The sequence below is a fragment of the Ambystoma mexicanum genome, chromosome 2q, assembly GCF_040938575.1.
Source record: "Ambystoma mexicanum isolate Mex_15411 chromosome 2q, UKY_AmexF1_1, whole genome shotgun sequence".
Lineage (NCBI taxonomy): Eukaryota > Metazoa > Chordata > Amphibia > Caudata > Ambystomatidae > Ambystoma > Ambystoma mexicanum.
Window position 1 is genome coordinate 318,733,611 of NC_090924.1, and position 21,105 is coordinate 318,754,715.

The following is a 21,105-nucleotide window of genomic DNA, read 5'->3' on the forward strand; positions in this document are numbered from 1 at the left end:
TCCTTGTCCCTGGAGGGTAGTCACTCTCAGTGAGGTCCTGCTTTTTCAAACCTCTAGGCAGGGGGTTTTGCTTAGCATGCTCACCTCACTAGCCTCAAAGCTGGTGGCTGCCCCTACAGACGAAGGGGCAAGTTTCCAGATTTGTCACACCTCCCTGGTTGAAAAGGGCGAGGAAAGTGAACACTGAGGTGAAAGTGGTAAAGAGGAAGGAGAGGGATAGGAAGTTGCTTATGAGGTTGGCGAATGATGGTAGGAAAGGTGTGAAGGAATGCAAGTTGAAGGTGGGAGATTTGGTGCGTATTAGTAAAGATGTAGTGAGACGCAAGGGAGAGTGTATATGGAGCTTTCCCGTGAGGTTTGAGCGAGCTCTGAGATTAGTGGTGGGCATTCAAGAAGGTCAGGTGTGGAACATGTGTAGGGTGGTGAAGGTTGACATTGAGATAGTGTGAAGGAGGGGAGGTGTGTTGTGAAGGCTTATGTAGAATGTGAGATGCAGTGTTCTAATTCTATATTCTGACACTAAAGAAGTCAGTTGACAAGAGATAAGAGCTTGGAGGTGATGGTGGGGGTTCTTCCGATGTAACTATCTTGTGATAAGAAATAAAGTATATTGAAATCCACATACCTTGTCAGATTTACAATAGTTTGGTAGCCTTGTTAGCCCACAATGACAGGTGGGGAAAGCTCCACTGAACTCTAGAGACTCGGTCATTGGCTCCAGAGACCCGAAAACTCAATATCGTCATCTGGCACGAGAGATATTTTTTGACCATCCAGATTATACATTTTCCTTGTGGGCGGATCCTTTTTTTAAATTTCAGTATTGATCAGAGGTATCATCTGGGAAGGTATAAAGCTGTTTTTGCCAGTTTTCGGTCAATCTGTGTGCTGCTAATTTGCACAGCTATTTTCCAAATGTTGCAGGAGAGGTATGTGCAAGGACCTTTAAATCAGAGTTTACTGGGCTCCATTTATCTTGTGTCTGGGAACATTCCATTTAAGGGAGACAGGTTTTGATTGTGGTGTCAATAGTACATTGTGGACTTCTCTCATTCACCCTCGCCAGTTCAGCCCAGAAGCTTTGCATCGCAAATGCATTGAGCAGATACCTCCACAAGAGTCCACTTTTTTGTTGTGTGTTAGTTTGACTCCCAATATCCTTCTTATTCATTCCTTAACATCATATTACTAAATTGAGTCCTTCATGACTTCTGCATTATTTTGATCATATGTGTCTAGATTCTCTGGCTCAAATTGGGCATCTTCCTTGCTCCAGCATAGCCTTTGAGCTTCATTCATGCTCTAGCTAGCAATCAACAAGGTTATTACCTTTTTGCTGGTTTTCTGGAACTGTGAACAAACATAAGGTCTATCACATGTGAATATATGTTCATTTCAAGCCCCAGCTATGTGACCAGCTTTTATCCAAGTCTCACTAGAAGCACCTGTCCTCAATGGCATTACCAGCACTGGAACCCTGCCCAGGAGGAGCAGACCAATAGAGACCCCTATAAAGTGAAAGGAAAGCATAGGAAAAGAAAAGAAGGAATGATTTTAGTGTTAGGCGGCAAGGGTAATCTGGCGGTGCTTGAATAGACTAAATGGCTTGCATTTGCAGCCCTATCCACACTGCCACTGCACAGCAGCTCTGCATTCTTGCCTAAAGCCAGACAGTCCAGAAACATAGCTTCTGCAACCACTTTCTGCAGGCAGGAGAAAGATAGTTCGGATACATCTTGCGTCAGGAAAGGCTGGCATCAGCTGAAAACAAGATGATGGTGGTCATTGCAAGTTGCGTGGATTTTTTGTATGGAATACCACCAGTAGTTAACACCTACCCAGCAGTATTTCTTAAAATCTGACCAATACAGAGTTTACCAGTGGCAAAGGTGGTATTTCTGGTTATTACAGAAATACCACCTCTGCCAGAAGACCCTAAAAGATACTTATTTTTTCCCCTTTTCTTTCTTCCCATTCCCACTTTCAATGTGAAGGTTGAAATAGAAAATGTATAGCAGTAGTCCAAGCCACTGCTTTACATTTCCTTAATGCAAGAAAGGGTCAATAATGACACTTTTATGCATAACATGGTCAGTGGTAGATTGGCTTAAATGGAATTCTGGAGCTTACCCGGTGGGCCTCTAAACCATGGGCCTTTTTTCTGAGAGCACCCCAAATGTTTTATATTGTTGCATGCACGCTTACAATTTTCGCCTGCACTCTGCCATATGGGGCCATTGTGTACAAAAGAACAAGGCTTCCTTTGGTTCCTAGTCCACTCCTGAAGATGCTGAGAGGAGATTTTAGAGGCACCCACCATTAAACCCCCTTACAATGGCCGATAGTAAAACAAAAATTACGTTGATGAAGGGAAGCACAGGCACCAAGAAAAGAAGTAAAAAAAACTCTCTGGTGTCCAGATGGAGATAATAATACAGATTTTCAGCAGAAAGTGCACCAAGAAAACAGCTGATGTTATTTGACCAGACCCTGAATAGGCAAGGCAGTAAACTCTGAAGCATTTTGCAAATACTGCAAATGTTACCATTATCAGCAAACTCGTAACAAGTTTAGGGATCTAAAACCACGGTTTGCATTTTGTTACTACAGGGAAGCCTTTTGATGTTTATGGGAAGCCTGAGAAAGACTTTAGTTGGAGGAAAGGCAAACCATCCTATGAAAAGGCTGAAGATTCACTGGAGAAAGGTTCAGTTGCTAAGTGGGCAGGGTTTAGCAAGTGAAGTTGAGTAACCCTTTTGTTCGAGAGAGTTGAAAAAATACCCTTTTGTTCACAGTTTTCAAGTCAAAGACTTTCTTTTCTCTCGACGAGTGCATTTATATTGTAAAATATACAGGACTCGTTAAAAAAATAGATAGTAGTACCCTAACAGGCAACTCCATATGTGGTATAACGCTTCCCAATATAATGTTTTGTTTGGAATTTGCCTTTTCTAGTCAGGAAAACAGCATCTTTTAGTGTGGCAAGGAGGAGTCAAGTATTCACTTGGCCACTTCTTAGTTCAACATTTTATTAATCACAATTTATTAAGGACGTGATATGCATTACAGTCTCTTTTCACATCTTACAATATCGCCACAACTCAATCTCATTTGGGGATTTGAATACCACTGATTTATTAGTTTGTGGACAATCTGTATTATTATCTCCTTAAAAGTATTGCATGATATGATATGATCTAGTATTTATAATGCGCCTATAGACAAGTGTTCCAAGGCGCGACGAGGCAAGGGAGAGGGAACAGAGGGAAGACAATGACAACGAGGAAGACAATGACAATGATCTACTAGGCCGTGTGACATGGAAATCGCGCAAGTGCAGGGAAGGGGGAAAGGGAAAAGTGCAAGGGGGAGGCAGTGCAATACATAGGATCTACAGTAGAAAATCAATTAAATAAATAAAAACAATGGGTAAAAAGTGCAGCCAGCTTGTGCCAAGTGCAGGGGTAAATGCAGACATCAAGTGTCAAGAGCTGGTAGGGGACTGTAGGGATACAGAAAAAGCCCCTGAGGGCAGGGGTTGCCCGAGAGGCAGTGCAGGTGTGCAACTGGCAGGGGAAGGGACCTGGACCCGAGATCAGAGGGTAGCCAGGTGACCAGTGCAATTTCAATCAGGAGTTCAGCAGGGGAAGAGGATGACAGAACGCAGAAGCAAAGAGGAAGGTCTTGAGGTGCTTAGGGAACGGGAGATGGTTCTCCTCAAGTTTCAGGGAGGAAGGCCCCAGCCGAAGAAAGAGATCTACCATCAACTCGTTGCTTGGAGTAGCGACTGGCCCTGAGGGAGTTGGAGGTGGATGAGCGAAGAGCTCGAGAAGGAAGATATTTAGGAAGAGAGAGTTGAAGGTACTGAGGGCCCAGAAGGCCTTGTGGACAATGCAGAGGGTTTTGAACTTGATCCTCGCAGCCACTGGGAGCCAGTGCAGAGATTTCAGTCCTGGAGAGATACGATCCCTGGGCTTGAGGCCAAGGACAAGTCTCACGGTCCTGTTCTAGATGAGTTGCAGAGGTCGGAGAGTAGAAGCAGGCATATTTAGAAATAGTCTGTTGCAGTAGTCCAGCCTAGAGAGAACAGAGCTCTGGTTACAGTGAGCTTCTGAGGGAAGGAGAGGAAAGGAAGAATACCTCTGAGGAGGTGCAGCTAGTAGAGTGACTTCTTAGAGACATCAAAGATGTGAGGAGAGAAGGAGAGAGTGGAGTCGAAGATGAGCCCAAGGTTCTTAGCCTTACAGGTGGAAGCAGGAAGAGGGCCAAGAGAGGCTGGCCATAGAGCGACAGGAAGGGAGGGAGCAGGTGTGCCGATGAGGAGAATCTCAGTCTTACTGGTATTAAGGTAGAGATCATTGCCAGGCACACCACTCCTGGATAGCGGACAGTCAAAGATGAGAGAAGCAGAAGAGGTGGCGGAAGGAAGCCTAAAAATGAGCCGAGTTTCATCCGCATAGCACTGAAAGTTGGGGCAGAGAGCGGCAATGCGGTGGGCAAGAAGTGCCAGGTATTAGTTGAACAGCCAGGGAGAGAGGTTAGACCCCCGGGGAACACCATAGGTAGAGACAGAGATAGAGGAGAGGAAGGACCCAAGTTGGACCTGACATACTAGGTAGCGGCTTTTCAACTGGCCAGATATTCTTTACGTTATGGTCACTTTGGCATGGACACAAGCACCCATCATGGAACAGTATCCTATTGAGACTTAGGTGCTTCAAATTTCTTACAAGGGGGCATCAAAAAAGCAGCTGCAACATGCTTCCTCTGCATGCCTGGCCAACTGCACTCTGGCTTCCTCTTCTCTCCCTTTCCTATTTGCAAGTCACTCTTCTTATGTTCCCCTCACTCTGCCTATAGGAGGACATCTTAAAGAAGAAATCTTCCATTCCAACTAGTCTGCTTTCTGTCATAAGTGAACACATTTGTTTCAGGTATTTTGGGGGCACGTCATCGCATACCATCATCTTTATCTTTTGCGTCTTCATACATTCTAATAATGAGCTGCAGGAGTGAATTTATCTTTGGGTTTTATCAACTTCAAGAGATTGCATTTGCACGTCTGGAGTATTTTCTTCTTCTTCTGGCATTCTCTCTGGTTCTAGCCATTCAGCCAGCCACTCTGTAAATTAATCCAGGCCATTGGTTTCTTTGGAAAAGGCTATTCGACACCTTGGATGGTCTCTCTTCCAGTTTTCGAATTGTTTTTCTTACATTTTGGGGAGATGCCGAAAATCTGCTGCCATGATAATGTGTTCAGGCAGTCCGGGCAGTACAGCTACTGTCCACAAGACCCCAGTCTCAACAATGTTAAATCGTACGCTGACTCTGGTATAGGATTTTCAACCCCAGTGTACAGGATTGTACTAATTGTCTGTTTCTGTAAAATGTGCGGTCAAACCAGCTCAGATGTCGCTGCCATTTGCTGACTCCCCAAATCTAATAAAATAGTGGCATGTTGTTGTCCCACTTGGAATCTTATGTTGAAGGCTGTTATAGCCTCACAATAATGGATAGACATGCAGTTTATGGGTAAATAGTCTTATTAGCGGGACCCCACCAATGTGGAGCTCTCCCAAGGTCGTAGGACAGAACTGTGACTATATTCAAATCATATTCTTCCTTGCACTGGCTGAGCTCTCGAACCCAGACAGCTCTTATGAACACCTTCCCCTGGAGGATAAGAAGCAGGGAGAGGGGCAGAAGAAAGGGAACGTGGGTGAGGAAGAACATTAATAGTAAATTAAGTTTCTTTTCGGGTTTAGTGGAAAGGGGCACACATAAGGGAAGGGACGCTGGTGTGGCAAAAAACTGTAATGGCAAATGAAGTCCCTTTTACGGTGTGAAGCAGGCATCTGCCTTGGACCACAGCGGCAACTGTTTTCTTCTAATGGGAGTAGATCAATTTACGTTCTGGGATCCTAGAGCCCTGTGTGACAACTGGAATGATGGTCTGTAGTTCTTCCTACAGATCTGAAGACCACTTCCTCGTCTTCAGATCCGATGTTGGGAGTCACCTAAAACAAATGCTCTGTAGGCTTGGGAGACCCTCTACCCCAACCATAGTGGACAGTATCACAGATAAACCCTGCTCCAGTCTTCACAGTAAGACTTTTTGTCCATCCAGTGTGCAATGAAGGAGAACTGTAACTTACCAAGATGTCAGTAATTGTCCCACTTACAGAACGTGAGGCTCCCTTAAAGGGGCAGGAACGTTGGGTATAAGTTGCTCATGACAATCTCCTGGCTATGGCTTGGGGAGAGGTGGAGTGGTCCATGGGGATTGACTTGTACCACCTCCGAGCCCAGCATCACATGGTGGGTGGAGGCACCCAACTGACCACTGCATCCACCAACAATAGGCAGAGGACTTTGTCACAGGCCCTTAGGTTTCGAGGGAGATGAGGGCCCCTTGAAGTGCAAAAACTTTCAAGAAGATTATGGCTGCACTAAGGTGGAATTAAACTACTTCTTATCTTGGACTGCGTCAGATGTTCACAGTTATTGTTGGATGGTGTCATATTGCTGACTATGTCGCAAGGGAGTGACGTGGCTCTGCCCCATTGGCCAATTCCCTGCTTCACGAACTGGTATGGCTTGGAATACCAGTGTAGCCTGGAAATTGGGCAATTGTAAGGCATGCCATTCCCCCAGGGTTGCTGGCGGCATGGCTGTCAGCGCTGCGCTCCCTCTCATCACAGGAGCACCGCACTGACACCCATGCTGTCAGCACTGCATGCTGCATGGCTCTGAGCGTGGCGCTCACTCTCATCATGGGAGCGCCGAGCGGACAGCACCACTCTCCACTTTGCCTGGGCGCACTTGAAAGACGTGGCCTGGGCACGAAAAATGACTGGCCCCCTCCGCCCACTCACAGTTGTGTGCTGCTTGAATGCTGTACTGTAATACCCATTTGCTGTTCTCTCGTGTTTTCTCTCTCTCGCTCTCTCTCTCTCCCTCCCTCCCTCTCTCCCTCCCTCTCTCTCCCTCCCTTCCTCTCTCTGTCCCTCTCTCCCTCCTCCCTTCTTCCCACACACAAGAGTGTGTTCTGTTTCCCGTAGGGCAGAGAGAGAGTTCGGAGCCCAAGCAAAGACACAGATGGGGTGACTGGCACCAGCAGTCACACTCGCAAGCGGGGTAGGCCTGAAATAAAGCATCTCCAGATGGCATGGGGTTGTGAACAGAGGTGCGAGGCCGAGATACCCAGTTTTACAATGGGGACCACCATCTTAAAGCTCCCATAGAGGTACACTACCTCAGAAGTCGGCTAACCCTCATTTATACTACCATAGCCAGAGACTGCAGCTAGGTAGCGTTCTCTTGCTGGGCACCAAGGTACACCAAAAGAGCCAAATAATGCTATTTCTCAATGGTGTAAGATTTTGTCTGTGCACTCCAAAGAACCCAGAGTACTCAAATGAAAGAAACACATTCATGTTTAGGTTGAAAACAGTTATTATTTATTTTATTTGTTTTTATGATGCCAGAGGGTTGTTTTGTAGAAAATCTACTTTGTTGGAAGGTCACCATGAAGAATGTCCATTTCTTGGTGGTATGTGTGTTGAGAGTGGAAGCAATGTGCCAAGACCAGGCATATATTAGTTTTCCAAAATTGAGTAGCAGAGTTTTTGTTAATTAAAATGTACTTGATTAACACTGTTGTACTAATATTTTCAACGTTACGAGAAGTTTTTTGTACCCAAGACATAAAATAGGCAACAAAACAGCAGTGTTGCATACCACTGAAGTAAGACATCAGTGAGATGAGCCAGGCATTGCAAATTCTTTCAAATTCCACTAGACCTGTAGGTCAAGTATCTTAGTTAACTTACTTGACCTAACAGAGATGCACTCGACCCATGGCAACGGATGACAACAAATTTAAATGTGCTTTCTGTAAAATGGTGCATGTCACCACAAACCTACTTTATGTTTGGGACACTGCTGCCACCCAAAGGCCAGCCATGCACAGCAAAACCTTTGACATTTACAGCAAACAAAGTAAATGGTAAATCAAAGTTCCAAGCATCCCCAGCAAATGGTGGCCACCCTTCATAAAATCTACTCAATTGTGCAAGTGGCCGTAAAGACATTACAGGCCCGGGATGAGTGTCTGTAAAATGCTAGCTGCATGAATGAACACAAATAAATAGATATGATAGAAACGCTCTGAAAACTGTTTGGCTAGCTCTCTCCCACAGGTGCCAATATATAATGCAATCATAATCATAGAGCAAAACGAGCTCTGTAGGCTAACCTCAGTGTGTGGCAGTGCAGTAGATCTACAGACTGGATGGAACTTTTGATCACGTACCTTTGTGTATTCATTATGTAAAAGGAAACAAAAGTAAGATACTAAGTAGAGTGAATGGCGCAGCAGGCGGAGAACTAGGCAAACTAGCTGAAATACTGTAGTTTGCGACAATCAGATATAATGTCAAGAAGTATGGGATTTATTCATGGGTTGAGCAGCAGTTGCAAGATGCATGCAACCAACAAGTTACAGAACTAGGTTTGTCATCAAATATAATTGGCCATGTGATAATGTACATTTTCAAAAGTGTTCACTCGTCAATATCACACATATTCCCCAACAAAATGAAATATAGTTGACACTATGAGATTTAGAAACACTAGCCTACACTTTACTGTAAAGCATGTACACAATGCAGTGTTTTACAGTAGCAATTATGTATTATGTAACAACTTAAGTGTTTAGGCATGGAATTGCAAGCCAATCCTTTAAAGTCAACACATACTGGTCTTTGCCAGATAGATTATAGTTAACTTAATAAAAGTACCATCTCGGTTACTTCTGGTTTGCAATAATTTGAAAAACAAAACAAAAAAACCTGCCTAGCACTTTTGGTACTGAAGCATGGGGGAGAGGATTACTGCTGCACTCTCTCTACATTAGCCCCTTTAAACTGGCAGTGGAGAGAGCCCTTAAGATAAGAGCAATGTAGGGCGAGCTGTGCTTTCACTGAACATGGTAACTTAAATATCTAGTTTTGTTAGACATATGCCAATTTAATAAACAAACCGACAGAATCGCATAGAAAATTGCTATGCGACACTGCCTTGCGAGATGGGACAAAGTTCACTCCCCATTACACAAAAGAAAACTGATGAGGTCCTGGCAGCAGTCTTCGTCACACAGTACATGCTGACCACAGCATTAAACAGGCTCTGTAAATCTGTGTCACAGAGACCAAATGTCTCATGACAAATGCTCTGTTTTAACTTAGTGACATACGAATGGGGGCAAAAGAGTGGGCACAATGTCGTTGTACACACCGACATCACAGTGCTCCTTGTAATCCTAAGAGTTGCAACAGGCTCAGTGGGAAAGTGGCAAAACACAAGAGTGAATATAAATGAAGGCGTGGAATATGAACAAATAGCAATGTAGAAGCCCAACACCTATGGGTGGCTATGCAAAAGCCAATACACACACAAGTCAGTTCTGTGAGAGCTAGAGAGATTCAATTCACACCCTCACTCCATAGCCTGCCTATCAGGCATTGCACAACATTAAGAGCCAATCTTCGGCGCATCAAGTGATCGCAATGTTCCTTAAGTTAACTCACTAACTCGCTAACTAACCCTGATATTTTAATTAGGTGCAAAGTCTGGAGCTCTAGCTCCATGGCTGCAATCAAGTTAACCTTTGAAATGAAGAAAATTTAAATCTGCAGCTAATGGCAAATAAATCCAAGTCTGAAGTGCACGGCTTTACCTTTAGGGACAAACTTGAGCGAGTTGCTGAATATTCAGAAGCGCGACTGGCCTCTCTTCGGTCCATCGTTGATGAACTCATGGCCCAGACCATTCCCACATTTCCCACAGGACACCTGCAAGTGACACAAGCCAAATGGTGTGAGTTCTGAGAAAAACTGAGACATGACAGCAGAGAAACAGCAAACAAAAGGCAGCACTGGTCTAGGTTTACCGAAGGAGGAGTAGCCCACTTCTAACTTAAAAGTGCAATAAGTGATTGCCTTGTTCCAGAAACCTCCATGAGCTAAATCGTTGCTTTCAAGAGGCCATCACCAAAGCCTTCTTTATCCACAAAACCAAACAGCAGAAGGATTTGTCACAAACCATTATAACTGTACGATGGAAATATGCTATTCTGTTTATAGCTTTATAATCCTTATCTGATATGCTAACATGTTCCCGCAGATTATCCGATTTTTAAATAAAGTGCACTTTCACTCAGTTTGAAAGCAACAACTGGGAACATGCATTGTAGGGTACCATCAACACAGTTCTGCACAAAAATGCAGCTTTGTGGAGCCACCAATTTAAGTAATTAAATGATAGAGACAAATTCATTAAAAAGTGTCAAAACGATCCACATTCATAGCAAACTCAGCACACTAAACTATCCCTAACACTCAACATCCCTGGTAGCATTCAGCTCAAACGCTGTGTTGGGAGAATCAGCACATTGGGGAGGGAGCTACAGTTATAAAGCACTTTTTAAAATAAACATGTTAATTTAAAATTTTATAAAAAAGCAGACTAGTGCAAACTGTACCCCTGGTTTCTGTTCCATTGTTAACACAACAGAAACTTTCAATGCAAGCACAGTTAACTGATTAGTCGCCAAGAGTCATTTCTACCATAGGGAGTTGTTTCATGGAAACATCCCTTAATGCAATATAGGAACTCAGGTGAGCAGTGAATCAGAGACTTGGGTGATCTAGTGCTGGGTTCTAGGGTGTTAAGGAAAGCACTGCCTTAATATTGCAAATAACCTTCAACACTGAGCTATTTGCAACTGGTTGGAGATGATTTTCATAAAATGAGCATGTCGGCAGGCATTCTGCCAATTCTGAACTATATAATGAAATAACCTTATGGAAGAACTTCACATCTGCTGCTAAAAAGCTAGGGTGAATAATACAAATGCTTTCAAGGTTAGTATTTAATGCCAATGACTATTGTGTGAAACCCTAAGGACCTCTCACATCTACTCCCCAGGGGTCTTCTGTTCAGGTGAATAGGGTAGGGCCATCACTTTTGGATCCCAACCCTGGGGGTGGCCAAGCGAGGGAGGATCACCTGAGTGGAGTTCCTTGGGATTGGAGAGAGGATACCCAAAGGCGTGAGACATGGTATCCCTCTTTCCTAATACTGACCAACCCTCCCCTCCCTTAGACTTTATGGGCTATTGCCAAGCCCATCTCATCCTCCCCTTTAGTTTTCCCTTACGTACTGAGAAGAAGAAGAGGCAACTAGGAGTAGTGCAGATTTCCTATTATAAACACCACTCTGGTACTGTGACGAGGAAGAGTGGTCTGGAGGCATGTAGCAATGAAGATCAGGCATGTCACTCTAATAGGCTCAAGCAGGGTTAGGCAATTGAGTACACCTTGTTTCACCTGCAACCTTTTAGTGGTATAGGAAAGTATAAAAGGTGGAATACAGAAGCACATGTGAGAAGCAGCAGCAGAAATGAGAGAGAGTTGAGAATTTGCCATGCTGGAGAGCGAGAAACAGAGACAGTGACAAATATCCCTGGAGTCCTGTCAATGGAACTGTGCAGGACTGGGAACCCTTGCAAAGGAAGGCGAGCAGCAGGTGCTGCCGTGGAGCAGAGGCAGAGCTGAGCACAGGAGCCAGGGTGTGCTGAACAAAGCACCCGCCGAAACTAGCGAGTTAGTTTTACCCCTTGGGGAGAAGCCATCAAGAGGAGCTGCAGAGACCCGGTAAGTGTCGGAGGGCACTGGAAACACTGGAGTGCTGCAAGGAACTGTGAATACAGTAACGGTCCACCAATGTAAGAAAGTCTTGCATGCGTTGAATGCCAAACAGAATGAAAGGTGCTATTTAGATGAGTGCAACGCAATATTGTATTTATTGAATATCAAACTGCAGGAAAATCGTTCTTTGAGTGAAACCAAGTGAATGCTATTGTTGAGAAATATTGAATTGAAAGAAAAACGTTACTTGGTTAAACTACGAAGTGATGAAGAGTACATGAACATTTTGAGTCAATTAAGCATATCAAGTAGCACACTGCTAGAAAAGCACAACAACAAGATGAAAGACCTATGATGAAATTGAAGAGTTGATTATTGAATATTACTGAAGAGTTGATTATTGAAAAGCACTATCATCTGAAAGTGCTTCGTCAAGTGGCCCCGCTGGTCTCAGAGGAAAACCGAAAAAAATTAGTCCGCGCCGTAATACTGCCTAGAGTGGACTATTGTAACGCTCTTTTGGGAGGGGCGAAGAAAGTTGACTTACAAAGACTCCAAAAGATTCAAAACTCTGGAGTACGCATTGTCTTTCTGATGAAGCGCTTAGAGCCCACATCCGCAGCTAGGAGGACTCTCCATTGGCTGCCAATTTCAGCTAGAATACAATTCAAGCTCCTGACAACCTGCCATATATGTATTTATGGTGATGCGCCCATATATCTCAAGAATAGGTTGAAGATATACGTACCTAGCAGATCTCTTCGCTCAGCTAAAACCTGCTCTCTATACGTAGATCGAGTGAAAAGAGCTTGTGGCAATGGCCGCGCCTTTTTTTGTACAGGCCGCACAGGCCTGGAATGCCCTTCCAGTGTCTCTGCGTAATACAAACAATCTTATGATGCTTCGGAAACAGTTAAAGACTTTCCTCTACTCATAATATTCTGATCAGGCTACCTATGTGTATTAGATAGGGCCTACTTTCTTTTCTTCCAGCGCCTGGATGCCTTCGGGCTTTGGCGCCTTACAAATGAAATAACATAACATAACATAACATACTGAGCACCAGCCTTGGGGAGACTTGTGGATGCACGACCTGTGATGGGTGGACCGTGCGGTCTGACAACTGCGCCACGACCAGAAGCCACTGAATGTGGGAAAAGAAGTACAGGATATGAGCAATTAGTGAATTCCACCTAAAGGCAGATCAAGTGGACCTCATGTTTCTTGTGAACCTTTGAACAGACGAAGCAAGTCAACTCCTCAGTATATGTCTTGGGGAAGGGAACCCTGAGAACTAAAGACCTGGAGAGCATTTATCGCAGGGAAGGGAGTCCCAAGACCACAGTGCTGTGTGAACTTTATTGCATTTGAACTTGGGGAAGGGAAGCCCACAATCTTCACTTGATCTGAACTGTAATGTCCGTGAACCTAAGAAGGTAACGTCAGAACTTGATCACACTATATTGAAGCAAAGCCTGCTTGAAACTGTACTGAATTGAGACAGAGAGTTTCAGAATAACTTAAGCTGCAAGTAGCTGAACATTTACGTTTGAACATTTATATTTAGTTGAGAGCATTTCCCCCCAGATTTGGTTATAGTTGTGAGGACAAGCATAGGTTTTGACATAGACAGAGTTTTGTTTTGGACTAGTAGACACAGACTTTCCTTAGATTTCTTTAAGCAGGAGAAATCCCATCATAGCACAGGCTTAGTTAGGTGTTACACCATCCTGATTATTAATAAAGCTTTGTTTAAAATATATATATGTTGTCTGTGTCATCTCTCTTCATACCATGCATGTCTGACATACAGTGTCAGAACTGGAATGCAGCTCAACTGACACAGGCTGGGGAACCCCAAAATATTAGAAGTTGAGTAACAGAGCTTCGGATCCTACGGTGGCCACAAATGGATCTGTGGCATTCAATATTTGTAGCAGTAGACAGGACACCATTCCTCCAGGGGAAAGAAGGCCAATACAGACATGATTTTGATAGCCCCTCCCGGAACCTATATTCGACTTGCACCCAGATTAGGGTCGGCATGTCGATTTGGGATTGATGTTTTGGTAGGGGTAGTGGTCCCAAACTTTAGAGGCGAGGTTAAGATATTAATGCAGAATTGTGGGAAGAAGAAGACCTTTGTTTATCAGGGCCATAATATCGCTCAAGTGGTAATTGAGAGAGCCACGCTTCCCAGAATAGTGGAGATAAAAGGGATTGGAAAGGAGAGCTCTATGGAGGAACAGGAAGTTATAATCGACTCCCTCCTCTCGGGATCGGAACGTGAAGTTCTTGGAGAGGCAACCGTCGACCCCCCCCCCACCCCTCCCGACTACGTAATGGCACAAAGACATGACCCTCTTCTAGTAAAACTGCTTTCCCAAGTAGTTTCAGAAAAGGAGGGTTTTGAGATACGAGAAGCATTGTTTTGAGAAGGAAGGATTTCTGTCTCAGGGAGAGCCCACTCCAGAAAATAAAATACAATTTCAATTGGTGATTCCTGAAAGTCATAAAAAGATAGTCTTGCGAAAAGTGCAGTCTTACACAAGATCATAGCAGCCTTAGGAAACTGAAATCTTTTGTAAGAGAGAGGTTCTTTTGTTTTGGGATGGAAACATATATCAGGACTTTGGTATCTGATTGCATAAATTGTCAGAAAGTTGATCCACCCATTCAATCGGTATGTTCCTATAATGAAGAGGTAGGTACAAATCAAAATTACAAACCGATTATGCACAACCCAAATGATGAAGGGAAGGATCAGTTCTTCAGCCCAAAAGTTCATGAAGGACTAACCTTCTGAACTGTGCACTCACAGGCCATCCTCCCCTATTAGATAATCGTTAGAAGGAAATGATTATCAGCTTTTCTGTCTGTATGATTGTCAAATATCATGGAGAGATAAAATAATAAGTTCCTTGGACCTGCAGGTTGATTTTCCCCCGGAGTTATATACTCCAAAGAGCTCAGGATTAAACACACAGCCTATATGTTGTGACCTAAGCCCTAGGTTGAAGATGCATATAACCTGCTCTCCTTACTTAACTTCCTTTCTTTACTTGAAACATTAAAGCAAGCTTTTGTTTCATAGTTACCTGGCTCTGGAGTGGTTCCCGTTTACTGCCTGATGACTCCTGCCAGTAGATACTACACTACACTCTCTTGGGGCAGGAGTTAACGTTTGTCCTATTGAATTTTTCTGACAACCATATTAAGTCAATTGTTAGGATTCCTTAGATATGAAATGGTAGGGGAACTTTTCTCCTGTACCAAAGTAAAATAGAATTTTCGGGGACCCATTTCAACAAAGAAAGAAAGGCAAGTTGTGAGTTTTGGTCTTTTAGAAACAGACTCTAAACAATTCAATCGGGGCAATGTATTTCTCAGTTAGTACCTTGGAAGGCACAGAACCATCTAAGGTTGAAGAAGAAGAGAAGAGGAATATAACCAGATCAAAAGACCTGGAAGAAATAACAGGGCATTGTAGTTGTTCGTGAAGGACATTGTTAAGACATTAACCTTCCCCATCTTTTGAAGTAGGGATTAGAACAACCGAATCTGAAAGAGATGCTAGAGGAATGTACACTTCATTATACAAGTCATGTTAGCAATATACCTGCATTGAAAAAAATAGAAAAAGGTTTAAAAGCCTTTCAAGCTGGTAGTGCCTGAGTAAGTGGGAAAAGAAACTGATGCATTTCTAAGGAATCCTTTATGGGCTACCAACTCATTGACTGAAACCAAAATCTGTAATATGTAATATTATAATAATGCAAGGACAGTGCAGGAAGGCATGTAACCGAGGCACTTAAGTGCTACCATTTTCAGACCTTTGTCACCTCCTCACAAATATGTATCACCAGAACAACATCATCTGCATATGAACCTACCTCTCTCGCCTTTTATAGCACATTCTCACTACCCCAGGCATCCCTAATCCAACTTTAGTAGATACAGAAGATTGACGTTTACCGTCTAAAGTCTGCCTTGTACTTATTCTGAAGTCCTAAAGGCATGTTGCTTTCTATAACTGTATTCTCTCAGGGACTTCCTAACTGTCGCTACTCTATCCAGTCCTAAGTGTTCTAGGGAATTGTGCCATAGAAGCACCTTGTGGGATTCAGTCTTTCCTGTGCAAAGCTCAGTCTCTCCTCTTCCTCTCAGTGTTTTCATCTACTCTCTTCCCTCAACTCCATCCACCTCTCCTCTATCTGCTTCCTGTTCCTCTGATGTCTCTCATTCACTTCCACCCTTTGACCATGCTACCTTCTTCCTGATGTTAAAATTCTCTCCTGACTTACATCTACTGCCTCCTCCCCACCACTCCATTGTTCCTCCCGCCTCCACACTACTCCTCCCGCCTCCACACTACTCCTCCCGCCTCCACACTTCGATTTTTCCCTCCAAAATACTATTACTCAGACACCATAAACATCACATTTACTCCTGACACTAACTCCTCTAACAACACTCATGCACAATCACAAAGCAGTACCACTTTCGCTCACTAACTATTACCTCACCTTTTCCAGAAATCGCCTATACACTCTGCTGCTCTTTCCTGCCTCCTGCTGGTTTCTTGGTCTTCCACCTCCTCCTCCTCTGACCCCACCCGGATCACTCCACCTCCTCCTCCTCTGACCCCACCCGGATCACTCAAAACTTCCTGTCGTTATTTCTCGCCCTTCCTCCCTCTACAGTGGCCAATCTGGACCTGTCTTGCTCACCCGTGGTGTGTTGAAGAAACAAAAAGTCATAAGTAGCGGCCTAAACCTTGCCAACTTTGTCCGCAGAGGCCTGCTGTGGTGCAACAATGGTGCCCTTGGTTGGCAAATGTTCATCTTCAGGGTACGGGCTCCTGGTACCCCTAAGACAGGTCCCATGTTGGAGGGACTTGAAATCCCCCCAACTTTCCTTGGTGGGCTAGGGATATCTTCCCCTCTCCCCTCTCCCCTCTCCCCTCTCCCCTCTCCCCTCTCCCCTCTCCCCTCTCCCCTCTCTCCTCTCTCCTCTCTCCTCTCTCCTCTCTCCTCTCTCCTCTCTCCTCTCTCCTCTCTTCTCTCTTCTCTCTTCTCTCTCCTCCCCCCCCTTAAGGGTCATGCAAGATCCCAACTCTTGCATCTGACTTTGGAACAATTCCGAAATTACACATTTGATTTTGCTCAGATTGCAAGAAGGCAATCTTGGCAACACTATTGCTGCATCTATAAGGGCAGTGTTGCATTTTGCAGCCAGGTTGGTGATGGGTACCAGAAGGTTTAACCATATTACCACAGTGGTTTGCCAACTTCACTGGCTATCCTGCCTGCTGGCACCCAGTTCATGGTGGCCTGCCTCACATAAAAAGCAGTTCATGTAGTGGCACCCAACACCTGGTCCAGAAGCTACAACTGTCAGGCGGTTCTGGTCTGGAGTACAGCAATGAAATGAAAGCGGACAGTCGAAACGACAGTGGAGTGAGGGTAATTCCATCTTTACGCCTATGAACGGCACAACAATACACTTCTAATATTGTAACATTTTATATTTGTGCCGAAAATATATATTTTTCTAACACGTGAACGGATCTTCCTGTGTGGTTTGCACTTTCTAAAAATTGAAAATAAATCAAATGCAGTCTACCAGTTACTTAACCTTCATAAAGCACTTGTGAACGACCACAACGTTTGGAGCAGTGGCTGCAGTGTCCAGAAGGAGGCCAGCTGCGCTCGGAGTATTCACCACTGAACGTTCCAGGGAAAACACAGACTTGTTCGGGGCGACAGCCACTTTCACTTGCGCAATCGTTGCTGCATCTGGAGCTACCACCACCATTCGTTCAACAATGCTGCTAGGACATGTCGGGTTGAGTCCCCTCTGGAAAAATCCTCATTCGTGTCCAGTTCAAAGATCACTTATAGTCCTACATCCTCCCTAGACAACATGTCTTTTTTTTTTGTTTAATCAGATTACGTTAGCCTTCTAACTGACCCACTTCCTCTCTAAAGTTCCGAGCAAACAGTGTATTCTTTTTCAGCCTCTTTGATCTTCTAGCTAATGCTTACAAGGAGCAGCGAGAGGGATATTGGCCAAGACCGCTTATTATGCAAATGCTACGGGGAGAGGAAGGAAAAAGTAGAGACTGTCACAGGTTTCAAAACACACTTTTACAAGAGTAACATTGTACAGCTCAGCAGGTAACGCCTTTCGATGCCATACTTTTGAAAACGATTGAGTAAACCCCACCAGATGTTGGCAACAGAATTTGACTTTCACAAGTAAACTCTAAAAACTATGAAACAACGCCCTACGCAGAGTCCAGTACCTTATATGCCGCTCGTTCCTCTTTAATCTTTGACAAACTGTCCTCGTGAATGGTCTCTGTAAAGGTAGGCCAAGGAGACGAGTGTTCATATTTGCAGCGGCTGGAAAAAAGCTCATAGCCACATTTGGCACACACGTAAATACCTGGAGTGGAAATAACAGAGATATGTATTAGGTGTATGATATGTATTTACATTGTAAGTTTTAACACAACAGAGGCGCGATCAAGTGCCACACCTCTTTGCTGCTATGTAGGCCTCAGATCTCTGCTCTTCTGAAGAGCAGTGGCCTTTTTTTAATCCGAAATTACCAAAATGTGGCGTTACCACCTAAAAAGTGGGAAAATGCTCAGCCTTCCTCAAATCTTGATCTGATCGTTACATTACAGCACAAAACATAAAGAGAGCGTCATATACAAATCAAGGAATTGTCTCAAAGGGGTACACATTTCAAGTTCCAAGCTACTAGTCAGCCATAACTAGTCGCACACCCGCTCAAATCTACACATACACACAGCTCATAACTTCTTACTTACAAAGAGTCAATTATCCCTAGCCAATGGCTAGTGACGAATGCACATTTTGAGCCCTGAAAAATATATATTGATGTTTCAATAAAGGAACGATTTCGGGGGGCACATGCTCTTTTTAAGCAGTGTTTAAAACTCGTGGTACCAACTATTGCTTTTGGGACTGGTGGCATAAAGTTCCATGTCTCAAACCTTGAGGGGACAAACTCAAAATGTGCGCAATTTAAAGCTAATTTCTATGGCTAGTGAGTAGTTCCCTTTTTGGGCGTTTCAGTTGCACTACCTCTTACAGATATTCTGAGCTATGCCAATTGATAGCCGTGGTGAGTTGAAGGAACTCCCCATTGTTTTGTGTGAGGGTGGTGAGCCGCAAGGAACTGGGATGGTTCAACTGCTTGAACGCCACTCCCTGCTAAGCCTCAGTATGACACAACCATCGAAAAAGCCATCAGTTCAATTCCCAAATGCAAATGAGACTTTTACACTGCTACAGGCCACGGGGAAACACTTTAAGCAATCCTGACATCAAGTTGCTAGTTCTAAATTTAAGAGGCAAGTGAGGCGAAAGAGGGAAACAGTCCAATCCCAATAACTGGCACCACATCCAAGCGGCCTCAGCCACTCCCAAAGGCCGGCACAGATACATACAAAGCACTATAAGAGGCTGGATAATCCCAGGAGATGTAGCAACAGACTGGGAACAGAACAATGTGCTTTTTGCCGCTCCTTATGGAGACAGGTAGGCCACGAATTGGTACAAGGTAGCCACTTTGCAGGAGAAATTCGGATGCTGAAACAAGGATGTGAAGGCTGCCATGGGGTTAGAAAATGCCTGAATGCTAAGAGACCAGAAGTCTGGGGAAGACCTGGTAAATTGAATGCCGAGGAAGCAGAACTCTATGAGACCTAAAAGCGAAACAAGTAGATACTGAGAAATCGGAGGTCCTGGAGGGACATGTTGTGAATGCTGCCGATCAAGAGGATTTAAGGAGACCCACCTGATATTGCAAAGTACCAAAGGATGCAAAGTACAAGCTGGAAGGCAAGAGGCTGACGAAGTCTGAGAATGTAGACAACTGGGATAGGTCTGGAGGAGCATCATGAAATCAGAAAGACCGAAGGAGGGTCCAAGCTGTGAGTAACCCTGCAAAAGCCTTGGCAGGAGATGTTTTCTGTCTGTCACGGTTAGAATAGGACTGGACATTTCAGAACAGGATTTGTGGACTCTTCCGTTAGCCAAGGTGGGGATCTTTTGGGTTTTATTGGCTGCTTAGGGATAACGAGGAGGCAAAGGACTTGTGTTGTTTCATCCCTGACACTGTTTTTATTAGGAACTCCCTTATCATTTTTAGAGCCTTCCCTAGTTCCTATAGGTGATTGGTCCAAATCTTTTCCTGACATACTACAAAGTAAACACACTTTGCTAAACCACAATCTTCTTGTGTCACACAGATCATTGGTTGATCTTCCTACACAGCTCACCATGTCATTGCAAGTTGCCCGGGACTCCACCTACCTACACAGGATGACAAGCAACCCGAGAAGTCTTTCTCAACTATACTCCTGCATTACTTCTAAATGACTATATAGCACTGTATTATTTCACAGAGGTTAAGCTACACCACTTCTTAGAGAAAGTACAGAGACTGAAGTATGTTGATAAATGAAGGCTGCCAATGTCTTTTATGTGCATCAGATTTCAAGCTACTTTGGAACCCAAAATCAGGCAAGATGCTGGAAAAGGTTTGGTTATTCCTGTAGGATTCCCTGATCAAACTGTCTGTGAACAACTTGACATAAGAACACTGGAAAGGGGCTTGCAGTGACTAGAGATCAGCAATGCACTGGAAGTTGAGAGTGTGTCTTCCTTCCTTGACAAAATAGCAATGCCATCCTTAATCTAAAGTTAAACTGGGGGCTTGAAGCATGACTGTTCCTAATTGGGTAGCATGGCCAAAGAGTCCTGCTAACATCTAAGAATGAGAGATGAGATTATGAGGTACAGTTGGCCACTTGTAGGGATAGACCAAAAATTTTAAATAGCAATCATCAATTCACAGACCTATACAAAATATTAAGAAATATGACAAAAAATCATTAATAATGTCAAAAAATATTAAGTCATCATTAACCAAATCTAAACATTTCACATAATGTAAAACTGCATAAATCACAGAATTCGAATGACCATTTGATATATGGACCCACAATGCATCTACACAAGCTGAATTATAAAATAAATGTCTAAAATATAACAATTCTCTTCAAATTCAATTCTGGACAATCAACCATGAGGTGTTTCAAAGATTCGACTGTGTTCACATTTTCACAAAATCTGCCATTTTTTTTATATATGGCATTAATTTGTGTGCTCAAACCTTCTGCTTTTACTCTCATGTACTCCATATGTTGACACTTCGCTGGTTTACAAAAAATAGGAAAGCCCAGATATATCAGTCTGTCAGTGCTCATTATCCTTTCTTGTTCCAACTGCCGCAAATATCCAACAGACTTCTGATTACTCTTAGAACCAATAATCTTCGCCTTGGTTGTATTAAT

General features: G+C 43.8%; 1 protein-coding gene across 1 annotated transcript in view; it reads right to left on the reverse strand.

Moving 5' to 3' along the window:
- The window catches only part of MSRB1 (methionine sulfoxide reductase B1), a 164,965-nt gene that overhangs the window by 137,406 nt on the left and 6,454 nt on the right, over positions 1 to 21,105 (reverse strand). The window contains exons 2-3 of the mRNA XM_069647295.1: positions 18,019 to 18,161; positions 9,740 to 9,854 (exon numbers count right to left, since the gene is read on the reverse strand). Coding sequence (XP_069503396.1) covers positions 9,740 to 9,854; positions 18,019 to 18,161 — 258 coding nt within the window. The remainder of the gene's footprint in view (positions 1 to 9,739; positions 9,855 to 18,018; positions 18,162 to 21,105) is intronic.